The sequence below is a fragment of the Macaca thibetana genome, chromosome 1 (genome assembly GCF_024542745.1).
Source record: "Macaca thibetana thibetana isolate TM-01 chromosome 1, ASM2454274v1, whole genome shotgun sequence".
Taxonomy (NCBI): Eukaryota; Metazoa; Chordata; class Mammalia; order Primates; family Cercopithecidae; genus Macaca; species Macaca thibetana.
Genome location: NC_065578.1, coordinates 31,266,497 through 31,286,485, shown reverse-complemented (window position 1 = coordinate 31,286,485; position 19,989 = coordinate 31,266,497). Strand labels below are relative to the sequence as shown.

Genomic DNA, 19,989 nt, shown 5'->3' with positions numbered 1-19,989 from the left:
AAAACACAAAAATTAGCTGGGCGTGGTGACATGCACCTGTAATCCCAACTACTCAGGAGGCTGAGACAGGAAAATCGCTTGAACCCAGGAGGTGGAGGTTGCAGCAAGCTGAGATTGCGCCACTGTACTCTATCCTGGGCAACAAGAGCGAAACTCCCTCTCAAAAATTAAAAATAAAAATATATATGTATATATATGTATCATAAAATTATGGACAAAATGGCTCCAAGAGTTCATGAAAAAAGGGTATCTAATGACAACTGAAACAGATGGGAAATCCTTTATAAGTCATCACATCAACAATTTTTATCACATCCTCCCCTTGCCACTTCCTTGACAAGATAATTTCCTGGTTATCCCAACATTCTGATTCCTCCTTCCCTCTTTTTAAAATTCTCTTCTTTTCCTCCCATCCCTTAAAGGTAGGTCTTCTTCAGAGATGACCCTCTGCCTCTCTAATTACCAATACAACAAAAGTCCTCACTTAATGTTATCCACAGGTTCCTGGAAATTGTGACTGTAGGCAAAACAATGTATTAAGAAACCAATTTTACCATAGGATAATTGATATAAACAAGAATTTAAGCTCCTACAGCATATTTCTGTCACAAAAACATCACTAAAATTCTAAATAAAGACCCAAAACACTTCAAACATTAAATACTGAAATAAATGTGAACTATCCCTATATTTAAGAAAGATTTATAAAAATAAGGAAGATGATTATTGGGCTGGGTGCAGTGGCTCATGCTTAAAATCCCAGCACTTCGGGAGGCTGAGGCAGGTGGATCACTTGAACCCAGGAGTTTGAGACCAGTCTGGACAACATGGTGAACCCTGCCTCTACAAAAATATAAAAAATTAGCCGGCTGTGGTGGTACTTGCCTATAGTCCCAGCTACTCAAGAGGCTAAGGTGGATCACCTGAGCACAGGGAAGTCGAGGCTGCAGTCAGCTGTAATCTTGCCACTGCACTACAGCCTGGGCAACAGAGCAAGACCCCGTCTCAAAAAATATATACATTATTATTTACCCAATTTTTGGTGAATCAGTGAGTGATGGTGGTTGTGGTGGTGGTGGGTTAAATCACATAATAAATGTATGCAAAGTGAAAATTGCAAGGAGAACCTTCTACCATCATGCAGTTCAAAAACGAACAATAATAAATATGGCAGGCTGGCTCACTGAGTGTTTCTGTATCACATCTTTTATTGTTGTGCATCTGTATGATTATTATCTACTTTACGAATTTTTATTTGACAATAATTTGAATTCAATCATTCATTTCCAAGGGTGGCCAGAGCCTGTCCCTGCAGCTCAGCACAAGGAACCAACCTTGGACACGATGCCATTCCATCACAGGGTGCACTCACACCCATATCCACACTTGCTCAGACTAGGACCATGAAAACATGGCAACTCACCTCACATGCACATCTTTGGGATGTGGCAGAAAACTGGAGTACCCGGAGAAAACCTACACAGACAAGGGGAGAATGTGCAAACACCACACAGATAGTGGCCACGCCAGATATCAGTTATTTTTCTCCTCAACGTTGTAATTAAATGATGCTGAGCGAAGTGATGTTATTTGAGAACCTGCCATATTTTCTGTAGTTTATAAAGCATTTTCAATACACAGCCAACATTTATTGTTTCCTCTATGACAGTCACTCTTTCAGACACTTTAAATACTATCTCATATGATTCTCACAACAACCTTTTAAAGATCTAAGCCCTGGAGGATCACTTGAGCCTAGGACTTCAAGGCTAGCCTGGACAACATAGTGAGACCCTGTCTTTTTCTCTTTTTTAAAATAATTATCAGGGCCAGGCACAGTGGCTCACACCTGTAATCCCAGCACTTTGGGAGGCTGAGGTGGGCAGATCACCTGAGGCCAGGAGTTTGAGACCACCCCGGCCAACATAGTGAAACACCATCTCCACTAAAAATACAAAAATTAGCTGGGAGTGGTGGCGGGTGCCTGGAATCCCAGCTACTCAGGAGGCTGAGGCAGAAGAATTGCTTGAACTCAGAGGCAGAAGCTGCGGTGAGCTGAGATCATGCTACTGCATTCCAGCCTGGGCAACAAAGCGAGACTCCAGCTCAAAAAAATACATAAATAAAATAAATTATCGGGCAACCTCTCCTAGCCAGAATAGGTTCAGACTCCCAAGACCCCATCTTTGAAAAACAAAAAACAAAAAAAACACCTTTTAAAGTTCATGGCCAGGTACGTTGGCTCACGCCTATAATCCCAGCATTTTGGGAGGCCGAGGTGGGAGGATTGCTTGAGGCCAGGAGTTTGAAACCAGCCTGGCCAACATGACAAAATCCCATCTCTACAAAAAATACAAAAATTAGCCGGGCACAGTGGCAGGCGCCTGTAATTCCAGCTACTCGGGAGGCTGCAGTATGAGAATCACTTGAACTCAGGAAGCAGAGGTTGCAGTGAGCCCAGATCGTGCCACTGCACTCCAGCCTGAGCAACAGAGCATGACTCTGTCTCAAAAAAAAAAAAGTTTGGCCAGGCACAGAGGCTCACATCTGTGATCCCAGAACTTTGGGAGGCTGAGGAGGGTGGATCAAGAGGTCAGGAGTTCAAGACCAACCTGGCCAAGATGGTGAAACTCCGTCTCTACTGAAAATACAAAAATTAGCCGGGCATGGTGGCATGCACCTATAATCCCAACTACTCAGGAGGCTGAGGCAGAGAACTGCTTGAACCTGGGAGGCAGAGGTTGCAGTGAGCCAAGATGGTGCCACTGCACTCTAGCCTGGGCAACAGAGTGAGAATCCATCTGATAAAACAAAAAACAAACAAAAAAAAGTTCCCAGCCAGGCACAATAGCTCATGCCTGTAATCCCAGCACTTTGAGAGGCTGAGCGGGGCAGATCACTTGAGGTCAGGAGTTCGAGACCAGTCTTGACCAACATGGTGAAACCCCATCTCTAATAAAAATACAAAAAATTAGCCGAGCGTGGTGGCAGGCGCCTGTAATCGCAGCTACTCGGGAGGCTGAGGCAGAGAATCGCTTGAATCCAGGAGGCAGAGGTTGCAGTGAGCCGAGATCACACCACTGCACTCTGGGCAACAGAGTGAAATTCCATCACCAAAAAAAAAAAAAAATTCATACTATTATTATCCTTATTTCACAGGGAGGAAACTACAAAAGAGAGAGGTTAAGTAATTTGCCTGGGGTTACACAGCTGGTAAACTGGAAGGAATCCAGAGATCTGGCTCCAGGTACTTTGACTCTCATTTAATCCTCACTTAATTTAATGCGGCATACAAGACTGAACGACAGATACTGTTTTATCAAAAACAGCCATAGTGAAGCCAGGTGCAGTGGCATGCACCGTAGTCCCAGCTGCTCAGGAGTCTAAGATGTAAGGATCACTTGAGCCCAGGAGTTCAAGACCAGCCTGGGCAAACAGTGAGACCCTATCTCTAAAAAGGCAAACCAAAACACCTACAGTGAAAGAAAAAAGACTTGGCTCCAAATACCAAGTTGTTTTTACTATACTAAGCCCTTTACCCTCTTCCTAATGTCATCAAAACTCTGGTCTGGCTATCCCTTCTACACAGATGACTGCACAAACTCCATTTTGATCTTAGTTCTGAGCTCCAGATTCATACGTCCAATAGCTTCTCAGTCTGCTCCACCCACAAATCCTAAAGGCACTTCAAATTCAACTGGACTGAACAATTTGTTGTTGAGAGCCTAGAAGCACTCAAATTCCACTTAACTTCCAGAAGTTCTCTTTCACTATTTCTGTTAATGATACCAACGTCTACTCAGGCTGAAAACCTAAGTGTCATTTTAAACTCTGCCCTCTTTTGCTTTCCCATTTCAATCCATTGCCAGTCTCTCTCGTGCCTCCATAATCTTGATTGCATCTACTACCCTATTTTTCCTATGCCCCTCTTTCCCAGGTTTCCTATTCTCAGCACCAACCACCTAGCTGTTCAAGATCGAAGCCAGGGCATCACCTTTGGTTTTTTTGTTTGTTTGTTTTTGTTTTGTTTTGTTTTTTGAGACAGTCTCATTCTGTCGCCTAGGCTGGAGTGTAATGGCATGATCTCGGTTCATTGCAACTTCTGCTGCCCAGGTTCAGCGATTCTCCTGTCTCAGCCTCCTAAGCAGCTGGGATTACAGGTGCCCGCCACCACGCCCAGCTAATTTTTGTATTTTTAGTAGAGATAGGGTTTCACCATGTTGGCCAAGCTAGTCTCAAGCTCCTGACCTCAGGTGATCTGCCGGCCTCGGCCTCCCAAAGTACCAGGATTACAGGCATGAGCCACCACGCCCGGTCTGGGGTAACATCTTTGATTCTTCTTTTTTCATCCACTACATTCAGCTTCTCTTGAAACTACCACCAATGTATTATCTGTCAAATCTGTCCACTTCCATTTCGGGGCTACCATTTTTTTTGACTTGGATTCTGGCAACAATCTCCTAACTGGTATCCTAGCCTCCCTCTTAACCATTGTTAATTTATGCTCAATACTACAGGCAGACTTTTCTGTCTGTCTTTCTTTTCTCTTTTCTTTTCTTTCTTTTCCTTCCTTCTTTTCTCTCTTTCCTTCCTTCTTTCTTTCTCTTTCTTTTTCTTTCCTTCTTTTTCTTTCTCTCTTTCTCTCCCTCTCTCTCTCCCTCTCCCCCTTTCTTTCTCTCTCTCTCTCTCTCTTTTTTTCTTTTTTTGAGGCAGAGTCTCTCTCTGTCACCCAGGCTGGAGTGCAGTGGCGCGATCTCGGCTCACTGCAAGCTCCGCCTCCTGGGTTCACGCCATTCTCCTGCCTCAGCCTCCCCAATAGCTGGGACTACAGGCACCCGCCACCACGCCTGGCTAATTTTTTTGTATTTTTAGTAGAGACGGGGTTTCACCATGTTAGTCAGGATGGTCTCGATCTCCTGACCTTGTGATCCGCCCGTCTCGGCCTCCCAAAGTGCTGGGATTACAGGCGTGAGGCACCGCGCCTGGCATTTTTTTTTTTGAGACGGAGTCTCGCTCTGTCACCCAGGCTGGAGTGCTGTGGCCGGATCTCAGCTCACTGCAAGCTCCGCCTCCCGGGTTCACGCCATTCTCCTGCCTCAGCCTCCTGAGTAGCTGGGACTACAGGCGCCCGCCACCTCGCCCGGCTAGTTTTTTTGTATTTTTTAGTAGAGACAGGGTTTCACCGTGTTAGCCAGGATGGTCTCGATCTCCTGACCTCGTGATCCACCCGTCTCGGCCTCCCAAAGTGCTGGGATTACAGGCTTGAGCCACCGCGCCCGGCCGCCTGGCCTTTTTTTTAATTTGTATCACCAAGTTTCACTCTTGTCACCCAGCTGGAGTGCAACAGCACGATCTTGGCTCACTGCAACCTCCGCCTCCAAGGTTCAAGCAATTCTCTTGCTTCAGCCTCCCAAGTAGCTGGGATTACAGGCGCCCGCCATCACGCCCGGCTAATTTTTGTATTTTTTAGTAGAGATGGGGATGTTGGCCAGGTTGGTCTCAAACTGCTGACCCCAGGTGATCCACCCGCCTCAGCCTCCCAAAATGCTGGGATTACAGGCGTGAGCCACCATGCCCGGCCTGTCTTTTTCTTTTTTATTTAGAGACAGGATCTCCCTATGTTGCCCAGGCTGGTCTTGAACTCCTGGGCTCAAGTGATCCTCTTGCCTCACCCTTGCTAGTAGCTGGGATTACGAGCATGTGTCACTGTGCCTGTTATAGAGTTATCAGTCTTAAAATGCAAACTGAATCATGTCACTCCCCTCTAAAAACACTTCAATGGCTTCATTACTCAAAATATCAAGTTCAAACTCTTTAACCTGGCTTGGAAAACCAGAATAATCTGCCTGCTCACCCTACTTGCACTCCCCTAAATATTTTGTGCTCTATCCCAGGGAACACCAACTCAAAGCACTCATAAGGGCCAGTCAGTTTAGCTAACTAACTTGGTGCTTAAAACAAACATAAACAAAACACTGGTGAGCAGAGGACAGCCTTTATTTACATAGCTCTAGCTGATGACTGCCATGAGGGAATTTGAGCCCAACTGCCAGATCCTTTCTGGACAGATTTCATTTTTTAAAGGTTGGTCACTAACGTAAAGCCCTTAAAATACTTTGTGAGTTAAATAAAACATGTTTGAGAGGCTGAATTGATCTCATTCACTGTGCCAATCTGCCAAGCACCATTTTGCTTGCAGTTCCCCAAGGGCCATCTCTCTCACCTTTAGGCCTTTATACATGCTATGATCTAGAACACTGTTCTCTTCACACCCTCTACTCAACCTCTAGATTGCAAATTAAAAGTCAACCCAGGCACACACTTGTAGTCTCAACTACTTGGGAGGCTGAGGCAGGAGAATCACTTGAGCACAGGAGTTTGAGGCTATAGTGCATTATAATCTCACCTAGGAATAGCCACTGCATTCCATCCTTGGCAACAAAGCAAGGCTTTTTTTTTTTTTTTTTTTTTTTTTTTAGACTCGCTCTGTTGCCCAGGCTGGAGTACAGTGGTGCAACCTCAGCTCACTGCAGTCTCCGCCACCCAGGTTCAAGCGACTTTCCTGCCTCAGCCTCCCGAGTAGTTGGGATTACAGGCATCCACCACCATGCCCAGCTAATTTTTGTATTTTTAGTAGAAACAGGGTTTCACCATGTTGGCCAGGTTGGTCTTGAACTCCTGACCTCAAGTGATCTGCCTGCCTCGGCCTCCCGAAGTGCTGGGATTGCAGGCGTGAGCCACCACACCCGGCCAAGGCTGTCTCTTTTTTTTTTTTTTGAGACGGAGTCTCGCTCTGTCGCCCAGGCTGGAGTGCAGTGGCCGGATCTCAGCTCACTGCAAGCTCCGCCTCCCAGGTTCACGCCATTCTCCTGCCTCAGCCTCCCGAGTAGCTGGGACTACAGGCGCCCACCACCTCGCCCGGCTAGTTTTTTTGTATTTTTTTAGTAGAGACGGGGTTTCACCGGGTTAGCAAGGATGGTCTCGATCTCCTGACCTTGTGATCTGCCCGTCTCGGCCTCCCAAAGTGCTGGGATTACAGGCTTGAGCCACCACGCCCGGCCTAAGGCTGTCTCTTAAAAAAGAGAGAGAGAGAGAAAGAGAGAGAGAGAAGAAAAGCCAATTCCCCCAAAAAGCTGTCCTTGACCTCTCAGAATCTCAGTTAAGTAACTCTCTGAAATGTTATCCTGAGAAGCCTGTACTTCCCTTATCATTTCACTCACCAAACTGCATAGAAATTGCATGTTTGCTTGGTCTACTCTGGGAGGCCAGGAGCAGGTTCTACCTTTATTTGAAGCAACAAGCATGGTGCCTGACATACAGCAGCTGCTCAATGAGTAACTGTTGACCTAACCAGTTAACTCTTGGCTGGGTGTGGTGGCTCATGCCTACAATCCTAACACTTTGGGAGGCCAAGAGGGGCAGACTGCTTGGGCCCAGCACTTTGAGACCAGCTTACACAACAAGGGGAAATCCCATCTCTATAAAAAATATGAAAATTAGCCAGGTATAGTAGCACACAGTGTAGTCCCAGCTACTCAGGAGACTCAGGTGGGAGGATCACTTGAGCCCAGGAGGGTGAGGCTGCAGTGAGCTGTGATCACATCACTGCACTCCGGCCTGGATGACAGAGCAACACCCTATCTCAAAAAATAAAACAGGTCGGGCGCCACGGCTCACGCCTGGGAGTCCGGGGCAGGCGGATCACGAGACCATCCTGGCTAACATGGTGAAACCTCGTCTCTACTAAAAATACAAAAATATAAAAATACAAAAAATTAGCCAGGCATGGTGGCGGGCGCCTGTAGTCCTAGCTACTCGGGAGGCTGAGGCAGGAGAATGGCGTGAACCTGGGAGGCAGAGCTTACAGTGAGCTGAGATTGTGCCACTGAGCTCCAGCCTGGGCGACAGAGCGAGACTCCGTCTCAAAAAAAAAAAAAAAATAAGTAAAAAGAAAAAATAAAACAAAACAAAACCCATACATAAATTAAATCTCACTTGGAGTATTTTTGGCCTCCTAATTGGTCCTATTTCTATCCAGCCTTATCAGCTTCCATCTTCCATACTGGTATCACAAAAATCTTAAAATGTTAATGTACTGCTCTCATTCAATGACACCCTGTTGACGAAGTAAAGATTCTAAGTTCTTTGATATAGCAATCAAGAAATTTCACATGGTTCCCTTCCCAATGTAATTGCCCCACTCTCTTTCACAAATATTATACTCCAAACAACTCCTCCTTAAGACCTAGAGAGCTATAGAGCTTTTCAACAGTGTTTGTGCTCATGTTCTTCCTATTATCTGAAATTCGTCCCTTACCCCAAATCTCTGAAGGAAAGAGCTCATCTCAAATGCCACCTCTTTTACAAAGTAAAAGCAAATCACCTTCTAACAACCCATCTTCATCCCAGGACTCAAAGTTCCAAAGAGGCCAGGCGCGGTGGCTCATGCCTGTAATCCCAGCATTTTGGGAGGCCGAGACGGGTGGATCACGAGGTCAGGAGATCGAGACCATCTTGGCTAACACGGTGAAACCCCGTCTCTACTAAAAAAATACAAAAATTAGCCGGGCGCGGTGGTGGGCGCCTGTAGTCCCAGCTATATGGGAGGCTGAGGCAGGAGAATGGCTTGAACCTGGGAGGCGGAGCTTGCAGTGAGTGGAGATCGCGCCAATGCACTCCAGCCTGGGTGACAGAGCGAGACTCTGTCTCAAAAAAAAAAAAAAAAAAAAAGTTCCAAAGAATACAGCAGTGCCCTCTTATCCTCAGTTGTGGTTTCTACAGTTCCAGTGACACACAATCACTGTCCAAAAATATTACATGAAAAATGCCAGAAATAAACAATTCATAAGTTTCAAATTGTGAGCCATTCATGATGAAATTCTGTAACATCCAGGTCTGTCCCCTGGGTGTGAATCATCCCTTTATCTGGCATATCCACGCTGTATACTACCCACCTGTGAGTCACTTAGTAGATCTCTCAGTAATCAGGTCAGTTATCAAGGTATCGCAGTGTTTCTGTTCAAGAAACCCTTGTTTTACTTAATAATGGCCCCAAAGTACAAGAGTAGTGATGTTGGCAATATGCCAAAGAGAAGCTGTGCTGTGCTTCCTTTATATGAAAGGGTTGAAGTTCTTAATACAGTAAGGAAAGAAAAAAATCCTGTGCTGAAGTTGCTAAGAGCTAAGATCTACAGTAGGAATGAATCTTCTTTTTTTTTATTTTTGGGAAGGAGTTTCTCATTGCCCCAGCTAGAGTGCAATGGTGCGATCTCAGCTCACTGCAACCTCTGCCTCCCAGGTTCAAATGATTCTCCTGTCTCAGCCTCCTGAGTAGCTGGGATTACAGGCATGCGACACCACATCTGGCTAATTTTGTATTTTTAGTAGAGACAGGGTTTCACCATGTTAGTCAAGGTGATCTCGAACTCCTGACCTCAGGTGATCCACTGGCTTTGGCCTCCCAAAGCACTGGGATTATAGGCATGAGCCACCACGCCTGGCCAGGAATGAATCTTCTATGCATGAAACTGCAAACAGTTTATTGTTATAATTGTCCTAGTTTATTATTATTGTTGTTAATTTCTTACTCTACCTAATTTAAAAATTAAGCTTTATCAGAGGTATATATGTACAGGAAAAAATATAACATATATAGGGTACAGTACTATCCATGGTTTCAGGCATCTACTGGGGGTCCTAGAAAGTATCCCCACTCAGATAAGAGTGGGCTACTGCATTACCCCACAGTCCAAAATCACAAAATACACAGGAAACACAGTCCAGGATCCTACAGAAACAAAACAAACAACAGAATCAGCTCTAAATAGACCTTGGTGAATTAGTGAAATGCATATCAAAATCACAATTAAATTAAAAAGAAGTGCTACTCAGGAGGCTGAGGAGGGAGGATTACTTGAGTCCAGGAGGTTGAGGCTGCAATGAGCTATGACTGTGCCACTATACTCTAGCCCAGGCAACAGAGTAAAACACTGTCTCTAAAAGAGAGAAAAAGAGGCTGGGTGCCATGGCTCACACCTGTAATCCCAAAATTTGCAAGGCCAAGGTGGGCGGATCACCTGAGGTTGGGAGTTCGAGACCAGCCTGACCAATATGGAGAAATCCCATCTCTACTAAAAATACAAAATTAGCTGGCTATGGTGGCGCATGCCTGTAATCCCAGCTGCTCGGCAGGTAGAGATTGCAGTGAGCTGAGATTGCACCATTGCACTCCAGCCTGGGCAACAAGAGCAAAACTCTGTCTCAAAAAAAAAAAAAAGAGCGAGAAAAAGAAAAAAAAAGTGAAAGGGCAAATAGCCAAATCACTTTTTCAGAAGAACAAAGTGGGAGAACTGTGCTACCACATAACAAGACTTACTATAATATAAATTAAGTAATTAAGCCACTGTGGTATTGGCATATGGGTCAATAAGCAGACCAAGTCAACCGAACAGAGAGCCCAAAGCCAGACACACACATACTGCCTGGCACAAAATAGGTGCCTGATGAGTATATATGCAATGAATAAGTAAAAATGGACATTTAATATATAAAAGAAATGGGTCAGGCACTGTGGCTCATGCCTGTAATCTCAGCACTTTGGGAAGCCAAGGTGGGCAGATCACTTGAGCCCAGGAGTTTGAGACCAACCTGGTTAACACAGCAAAACCCCATATCTACAAACATACAAAAATTAGCCGAGTGTGGTGGCATGCACCCGTGGTCCCAGCTACTCAGGAGGCTGAGATGGAAAGATGGCTTGAGCCTGGGAGGCGGAGGACGCGGTGAGCCGAGATCGCACTGCTGCACTGCAGCCTGAGTGCCAGAGTGAGACACTGTGTCAAAAAAAAAAAAAAAAGACAACCAAATAGGAAAATGGGCAAAACGGTTGAATAGGAATTGGGGAATACAAATTAAAATAATAGTAAGATACCATTTCATGTCTACCTAAATTAGCAACAAAATTGAAATCTGACAAAATCAAGTTTTGGCAAGGACTCAGAGCAACTGCAATTCTTACATAGCTGGCAAGTGGAAACTATTTTGGCTTTATCTAATACAGGTGAGTATTTGCATATGTCCTGATCCAATTCTACTCCTAGTATATCCTTTAGTGAAACTTTAGCATATATGCATCAAGAGACATGTTCAAGAAAGTTCATAGCAGCAGTATTTGCAATAGTCAAACCCCAGAAGCAAATCAAATGCCCATCAATGAGATAACAGACTAGAATACATTTATTTCAATGAAATTCAGTAAAAATAAATACAGCAGCCAGGCGCGGTGGCTCACGCCTGTAATCCCAACACTTTCAGAGACCGAGGTGGGCGGATCACAAGGTCAGGAGATCGAGACCATCCTGGCTAACACAGTGAAACCCCGTCTCTACTAAAAAATAGAAAAAATTAGCCAGGCATGGTGGCAGACACCTGTAGTCCCAGCTACTGGGGAGGCTGAGGCAGGAGAATGGTGTGAACCCGGGAGGTGGAGCTTGCAGTGAGCCGAGATCGCGCCACTGCACTCCAGCCTGGGCAACAGAGCGAGACTCTGTCTCAAAAAATAATAATAATAAATAGATAAATAAATAAATAAATACAGCTACATGTATCAACATGGGTGAGTCTCAAGAACATATTTAGCAAAAATAAGAAAGTCACATAATAAATACGGTATGGCTCCATCTATATAACAATCAAACATGTAAAACTAAAACATACTGTGCTTGGAACTGCAGGTAAAAAATAAAAATCATTTTTATAATTTTTTAAAAAGAATACAGGCATGGTGGCTGATGCTTAAAGTCTCAGCACTTTGGGAGATTAAAGTAGGAAGATCTCTTGAGGCCAGGGGTTTGACGCCAGCCTGGGCAAAACAGCAAGACCCTGTTTCAACAAAAAAATTTTTTTGAATTAGCCGAGAGAGGCTGGGTATGGTGGCTCACGCCTATAATCCCAGCACTTTGGGAGGCCAAGGCAGGCGGATTGCTTTGAGTTCAGGAATTCAAGATCAGCCTGGGCAAAATGGTAAAACCCCATTTCTACCAAAAAATTAGCCAGGCATGGTGGCTTACACCTTTAAATCCAGCTACTTGGCAAGCTGAGGCTGGAGAATCACCTGAGCCCAGAAAGCAGAGGTTGCAGTGAGCTGAGATCGCACCACTGCACTCCAGCCTGGGTGACAAAGTGAGACCCTGTCTCAAAAAAAAAAAAAAAAAAAAAAAACAGGCATGGTGGTGCCTGCCTGTAGTCCTAGCTACTTGGGAGGCTGAGGTGGGAAGATAACTTGAGCCCAGGAGTTCAGGGCTGTAGTGAGCTATGATCACCCCACTGCACTCCAGCCTGCAGGGAGCAGAGCTCTAGGGAGCAGAGATAGTCTGCTCCCTAGAGTACCTAAAAATATCTTCTGCCTTTTCTGTTTTTCATTCCCAGCTGCCTTCACACCTAAAAAAGCTCTGTAGTCCCAAGGTCTGTCTACTCTTCTACTTTCCTTCCTTGCTTCCCCAGTTGCCTCCACTGGCTCCAGAGACATGACAAGGCCATCTAGGAAAGAACACTCATCTTCTTTCAGTCTCTGGAATGGGTGACAAAAATACCACTGTTGTTAGATTACTCAAGCTGTAGAAACAGACTTTTTAACCACAGATTCTTATGCTGTAAGGCAACATGCACCCCTAGTCCCTCTTTATTTTCTCATTTGGACTCTTGTAACAGCCACTCACCTAGCCTCTCTGCTTCTAAAATGCATGCCTGTTCCTATCCCTCTTTCATTAAAAACCCTTCACTTGTTCCTCCTCACTGTCTCCAGAGAGGTTAAAACTGGGAACCATTGGACCTATTTGGTCTACAGATGTACTAATGTTTTTGGTTTGAATACATGCTTCAAATAAAAACCAAAAAGCAAAAACTCTGGGTTAACTTTTTTTTTTGAGACAAAATCTCATTCTGTCACCTGGGCTGGAGTGCAGTGGTGCAATTACGGCTCACCACAGCCTTGACCTCCCAGGCTCAAGTGATCCTCCGACCTCAGCCTTCCAGATAGCTGGGACTACAGGTGCAGGCCAGCATGCCAGCTAATTTTTTTTTTGTATTTTTTGTAGAGACAAGGTTTCTTGGGAGATTTTACATAATAATCTGGATTTCCAGCATCTCTTTAAAAACTCGAAGATCGGCCGGGCGCGGTGGCTCAAGCCTGTAATCCCAGCACTTTGGGAGGCCGAGACGGGCGGATCACAAGGTCAGGAGATCGAGACCATCCTGGCTAACACGGTGAAACCCCGTCTCTACTAAAAATACAAAAAACTAGCCAGGCGCGGTGGCGGGCGCCTGTAGTCCCAGCTACTCGGGAGGCTGAGGCAGGAGAATGGCGTAAACCCAGGAGGCGGAGCTTGCAGTGAGCTGAGATCCGGCCACTGCACTCCAGCCTGGGTGACAGAGCAAGACTCCGTCTCAAAAAAAAAAAAAAAAACAAAAAAACCCCAAGATCAGTGAAAAGTCACTTGTAGCTGAATCTACAGGTTAGACAGAGTCTATACTCTCTGATAACTAGAGATTTGGCATCTACTTCAACACAGTCCTACTCACTCTTATTTTGGCATTAAATTTTTGGTTTTTTGGTTTTGTTTTGGTTTTTTGAGACAGGGTCTCACTCTGTCTCTCAGGCTGGAGCACAGTAGTACAATCACGGATCACTGTAACCTCTGCTTCCCAGGCTCAAAATGTTCCTCCCACCTCAGCCTCCTAAGTAGCTGGGACTACAGGCACTTGCTACCATGCCCGGCTACTTTTTTGTAAAGACGAGGTCTTGCCATGTTGACCAAGTTGGTCTCGAACTCCTGGGCTCAAGCAATCTGCCCATCTCGGCCTCCCAAAGTGCTAGTATGACAGGCATGAGCCACTGCACCTGGCTTTGTTTTTTTGTTTTGTTTTGTTTTTGAGATGGAGTCTCGCTCTGTCACCCAGGCTGGAGTGCAGTGGTGCGATCTCAGCTCACTGCAAGCTCTGCCTCATGGGTTCACACCATTATCCTGCTTCAGCCTCCCGAGCAGCTGGGACTACAGGCGCCCGCCACCATGCCCGGCTAATTTTTTGTATTTTTAGTAGAGACAGGGTTTCACCGTGTTAGCCAGGATGGTCTCGATCTCCTGACCTCAGCCTCCCAAAGTGCTGGGATTACAGGCGTAAGCCACCATGCCCAGCCTAGCTTTTTTTTTAAGACAGAGTCTTGCTCTGTCCCCCAGGCTGAAATGCAGTGGTGCAATCATAGCTCACTGCAGCCTCGACCTCCCAGGCTCAAGCAGTCTTCCCACCTCAGCCTCCCAAGTACCTGAGACCACAGGCACACGCCACCATGGCCAAATTTTGTTGTAGAGACAGGATTTCCCTATGTTGCCCAGGCTGACCTAGGACTCCTAGGTTCAAGTGATCCTCCTGCCTCCACCTCCTGAAGTGCTGTGATTACAGGCGTAAGCCACCATGCCCAGCCAAAAATCTTTATCATTTATTGTACCTGCCTTGTAACAGCAGTCAACATGTAAATGAGTGGTGGAGAAAATGAGATAATGAATGGCATATAGGGAACCAGAGCAGATGCAGTTAGGGAATAATAGCACATCTGGTAACTCACATAGATTTCCATTTTTCGGTAGAGACCATAGTTGAGCAGCAAATTATGAGTCATGCGGATTCGGTGAGGCTTCATTGGGTGGCCTTGTCCGTAGTAGTAATTTCCAACATCCCCTGAAGAAGAGACAGTGACAGCTTCACGAAACGGTTAGACATACACTCCCAGGAGAACCCAGGAATTTTTTTTTTCTTTTTTTTTGAGATGGAGTCTCGCTCTGTCACCCAGGCTGGAGTGCAATGGTGCTATCTCGGCAGCTCTCTGCAACCTCCGCCTCCCAGGTTCAAGCAATTGTCCTGCCTCAGCCTCCTAAATTGCTGGGATTACAGGTGCGTGCCACCAAACCCAGCTAATTTTTGTATTTTAGTAGAGGTGGGATTTCACCATGTTGGCCAGGCTGGTCTCAAACTCCTCACCTCAAGTGATCCTCCCACCTCAGCCTCCGAAAGTGCTAGGATTATTTTATATCTGAATTATTTACATGACTATATCCACAAGACTGGGTACCCCTTGAAGGCAAGGATTAATATGCCTTGTATATCACAGAGGCTCAATAAAGATTCAATGAATTGAATTGAGTCTCAGAGAAGTTAAGTGCCTGCTCAAGATCACACAGCTAATGAATGATCTGGAGCCCACTCTTCTGACTCCAAATCCAATATGCTAAAAGCTACATTGGGTTTCTTTTTCTTTTTTTTTTTTTAGACAGTCTCACTCTGTTGCCCAGGCTGGGGCGCAGTGGCACAATCTCGGCTCACTGCAGGCTCTGCCTCCTGGGTTCACGCCATTCTCCTGGCTCAGCCTCCCAAGTAGTTGACACTACAGGCGCCCTCCACCACGCCCGGCTAATTTTTTGCATTTTTTTTTTAGTAGAGACAGGGTTTCACTGTGTTAGCCAGGATGGTCTCGATCTCCTGACCTTGTGATCCACCCGCCTCAGCCTCCCAAAGTGCTGGGAGTACAGGCATGAGCCACTGTGCCCGGCCCTACACTGGGTTTCTCAGGTACCTACTTTAGTTTGCACTTAATCTAGAGGGCCCTATAAATCTACCTGGTAGAAAGTTCCTTGAACACTGTTGCAAAATCAAGTGAACTACACACCCAAAGATCTCTCCTTAGAGGTTTATTAGCTTGAGGCAGAGCTTTCGCCACCCAGTGAAAAAAAGGCATGAGCCTTGATCCCTAGCAACTCCCTTGCCTATCAAGCCTGCATCCAGTCAAGGCTCAGACCTGGAGGACTAAGATACCTTATCCAGAAGGGTAAGGGAGTACCTGAGGTGAGGGTAGTCAGGGTGGGGCTCTGAGACACCATCCTTTTCTTTTTACGTTTTTTTGTTTGTTTGTTTGATGTTTTTGTTTGTTTGCTTGTTTGTAGAGATGGCATCTTGCTTTGTTGCCCAGGCTGGTTTCAAACTCCTGATTAGCCTTCTAAAGTGCTGGAATTACAGATGTGAGCCTCCAATAGTGCAGGCCAACCATCCTTTTCCTAAGTTTTTAATTAGTTTGCCAACCGTGCTGTGTGTATTCCTATACACATTGACAAATGCTATGACAGGGTGGTACGGAGCATGAAGGGTACTGTCCACTTCCTTAGAATTCCACCCTGGATCCTCTTCTATATAACTTCTTGAGTGACTGCATCCTTCATGACTAAATTTACTATAATTAAAATAAAGACATATCTCTATATCTTAATCAGGTTGCTGAGAGACTTTAAAAGAAATTGTCCTTTTTATTTAGGTACGACTTAATTTTTATTTTTATTTTTGGAGACAGAGTCTCACTCTGTCACCCAGGCTAGAGTTCAGTGGTGCGATCTCAGGCTCACTGCCTGCCGGGTTCAAACAATTCTCCTGCCTCAGCCTCCTGAGTAGCTGGGATTACAGGCATGTGCCACCACGCCTAAGTTTTGTACTTTTAGTAGAGTCAGGGTTTCACCATGTTGGCCAGGCTGGTCTCAAACTCCTGACCTCAAATGATCCACCCACCTTGGCCTCTCAAAGTGCTGGGATTACAGACGTGAGCCTGGCGCCAGCCATACTTTAAACTCTTAAAGAGCTTTCCCATCATTGTTCTCATAATAGGAACTCCTATCATTTTGATTTTATAGGAGAGTAATCTGAAATGTAAGGTGACTTGCCTAGTATTGCAAAGCTTCTCAATGGCAGAGCCAAATCTGAGTCCCAAAGTAATGACCTCACTGCAAAACTCGGTTTCTCAAGTAAGATGTCTATTCCCAGCCGGGCATGGTGGCTCAGCCTGTAATCCCAGCACTTTGGGAGGCCGAGATGGGCGGATCACGAGGTAAGGAGATCAAGACCATCCTGACTAACACGGTGAAACCGGTCTCTACTAAAAATACAAAAAATTAGCCAGGTGTGGTGGCGCGCACCTTCAGTCCCAGCTTCTTGCGAGGCTGAGGCAGGAGAATGGCATGAACCCTGGAAGTGGAGCTTGCAGAGAGCCGAGATCATGCCACTGCACTCCAGCCTGGGCAACAGAGCAAGACTCTGTCTCAAAAAAAAAAGTGGGGGGGAGGGGGGAGAGAGAGCATTAGGAGATACACCTAATGTAAATGATGAGTTAATGGGTGCAGCACACCAATATGGCACATGTATACATATGTAACAAACCTGCACATTGTGCACATGTACCCTAGAACTTAAAGTATAATAAAAAATAAAATAAAATAAAAAAAGAAGTCTATTCCCTTATCTAAAGACTGAGGTCTTTCTACCTTTTCTTCTTTTTCTTTTTTTTTTTTTTTTTTTTGAGACTGAGTCTCGCTCTGTCGCCCAGGCTGGAGTGCAGTGGCGCGATCTCGGCTCACTGCAAGCTCCGCCTCCTGGGTTTACGCCATTCTCCTGCCTCAGCCTCCTGAGTAGCTGGGACTACAGGCGCCCGCCACCGCGCCCGGCTAATTTTTTGTATTTTTAGTAGAGACGGGGTTTCACCGTGGTCTCGATCTCCTGACCTTGTGATCCGCCCGCCTCGGCCTCCCAAAGTGCTGGGATTACAGGCGTGAGCCACCGCGCCCGGCCCTTTTTCTTTTTTGAGGCAGGGTCTTGCTTTGTCACTCAGGCTGAGTGCAGTGGCACCATTATTGGGGTCACTGCAGGCTCCACCTGGGCTCAAACCATCCACCTGCCTCAGTCTCCCACCTCAACCTCCCAAGTAGCTGAAATTACAGGCACGTGTCACCACACCCAGCTTATTTTTTTGTGTTGTTTTGTAGAGCTGGGGGGGATGTCTCATTTTGTTGCCTAGGCTGGTCTTGAACTCCTGGCCTGAAGTGATCCTTCCTCCTTGGCCACCCAAACTACTGGGATTACAGGTGTGAGCCACCATGCCTGGCCCATTTTTTTCTTCTTTTAAACTGAGAATGTTATCATAAAATGTTATCATAAAACTGTGCAAAATGATATGACTACAAAAATCACAGGTTCCAGCCTCAAAATGATTCTCATCACTGCCCAGCAATCCTTCCAAATTTCTTTCCCTAGCCCCCAACTTTTGCAACAGCTATTTAAATCTCCTCTCTTCAAGATTCCTAATCTACCAACTGCCCTTCCCCACCCTCAGGAAAAGGAATATTCTCTTTCCTCACCTTGAGAACTCCCTCAACTTTCTCCTTATCTTCTCCTCTTCAAACTTACCTCCATTTGAACTTTTCCTTGCCATTTACCCTCGCATCACAAAGGATTTTGTTGAAGGTTGGTGTCTCTACCTGGGCTCCGGTTTCCATTTCCCCTGGTCTCCTCAGGAAACTCCATCACTACTAGTCCCTTTCCTGTATCTTCACCCTCTCCCTCTCTTCTGGCTCTTTTCTGTAAGAATTATTTCAATATGCTCAACTTTTAGCCACTACATCTCCCTTATCAATAATCCTCTCTCCCTACCTCACACAAGCTTCCCTTTGAAAGGGTTCAACCAGCTGGGCATGGTAGCTCACGCCTGTAAACCCAGCACTTTGGGAGGCCGAGGCGGGCAGATCACTTGAGCTCAGGAGTTTGAGACCAGCCTGGGCAACATGGTGAAATCCTGTCTCTAAACAAAAGACAACCGTTTGTCTTCTAAACAAAAAATACAAAAAGGGTGCACACCTGTGGTTCCAGCTACTTGGAAGAGTGAGCTGAGATCGTGCCACTGCACTCCAGCCTGAGTGACAGAGTGAGACCCTGTCTCCAAAAAAAGGGTTCAACCCAATGTCTCCTCTTCATCTAGCCATCCATGTACTGCAATCTACCACAATCTAGCTTCTGCCCCAATTGCTGCCAACACTTGCCCAATCCCTCCCTTCTTTAGCTTCTGTAACCCGGTACTTTCTGCTTCACTTACCTCTCTGGCCCCTCACTCTATATCGTTATACATTTAATCAACACATATTTATTGAGAACCTACCATGAGCTAGGCATTGTTTTTGGTGCTGGGGATACAGAGGTAAACAAGGCATGGCCCCTTTCTCTAAAGAGCCTCCTGCCTACAAGAAATATGACCAAGTAAATGGGCAATTCCGCTACACAGTGACAAATAGTATGGTGAGGGAGTACACAGCATGAGGGGCACTAAACTTTTCCTCAATCCACTTCCTTAGAATTCCACCCTGGAATTCTATATAACTTCTTGGGTGACTGCATCCTTTAGGACTACATTTACTATAATTAAAATTGCTACCAGCCAGGAATGGTGGCTCATGCCTATAATCCCAGCACTTTGGGAGGTTGAGATGGGAGGATCACCTGAGCCCAGGAGTTCAAGGCCAGCCCGGACAACATGGTGAGACAACATCTCTACAATAAATAAATAAATAAATAAATAAATAAAATAACTATCCACATGCTGATTGCTATGGTCTGAATGTGTCCCCCAAAATTCATGTGTTGGAAACATAATCCCCAGTGCCAACAGTGTTTGGAAGTGGAGCCTTTTGGGAGGTGTTTAGGTCTCAAGGGCTCTACCATCCTAATACATTAATGGCCTTATTAAAAAAACAGAGAGTTCATCCTTTTTTGCCTTTCCACCTTCCGTCATAAGAAGACACTGAATTCAAAGCACCATCTTGAAAGTAGAGACCAGACCCTCACCAGACACCAAATGCTGGCACCCTGATCTTGGCCTTTCCAGCCTTGGACTTCTCAGCCTCCAGAACTATGAGAAATACATTTATGTTCTTTTTTTTTTTTTTTTTTTTTGTCACAAGGTCTCACTCTGTCCCCCAGGCTGGAGTGCAGTGGTGCAATCATGGCTCACTGCAAAGTCGACCTCCCAGGATCAAGTGATCCTCCCACTTCAGCCTCTCTACAGGCACATGTCATCATGCCCAACTAATTTTTTTACTTTTTGTTGAGACGGGGTCTCCCTATGTTGCCCAG

At 45.6% G+C, this 19,989-nt stretch overlaps 2 protein-coding genes across 2 annotated transcripts in view; both read right to left on the bottom strand.

The window, feature by feature from the left end:
- Positions 1-19,989, bottom strand: part of RBBP4 (RB binding protein 4, chromatin remodeling factor) — a 418,599-nt gene that overhangs the window by 375,093 nt on the left and 23,517 nt on the right. The gene's annotated exons all lie outside the window — the stretch shown is intronic.
- HDAC1 (histone deacetylase 1) overlaps positions 1-19,989 on the bottom strand; it is a 43,232-nt gene that overhangs the window by 19,613 nt on the left and 3,630 nt on the right. The window contains exon 2 of the mRNA XM_050795505.1: positions 14,621-14,733. Within this exon, the coding sequence (XP_050651462.1) occupies positions 14,621-14,733 (113 nt within the window). The remainder of the gene's footprint in view (positions 1-14,620; positions 14,734-19,989) is intronic.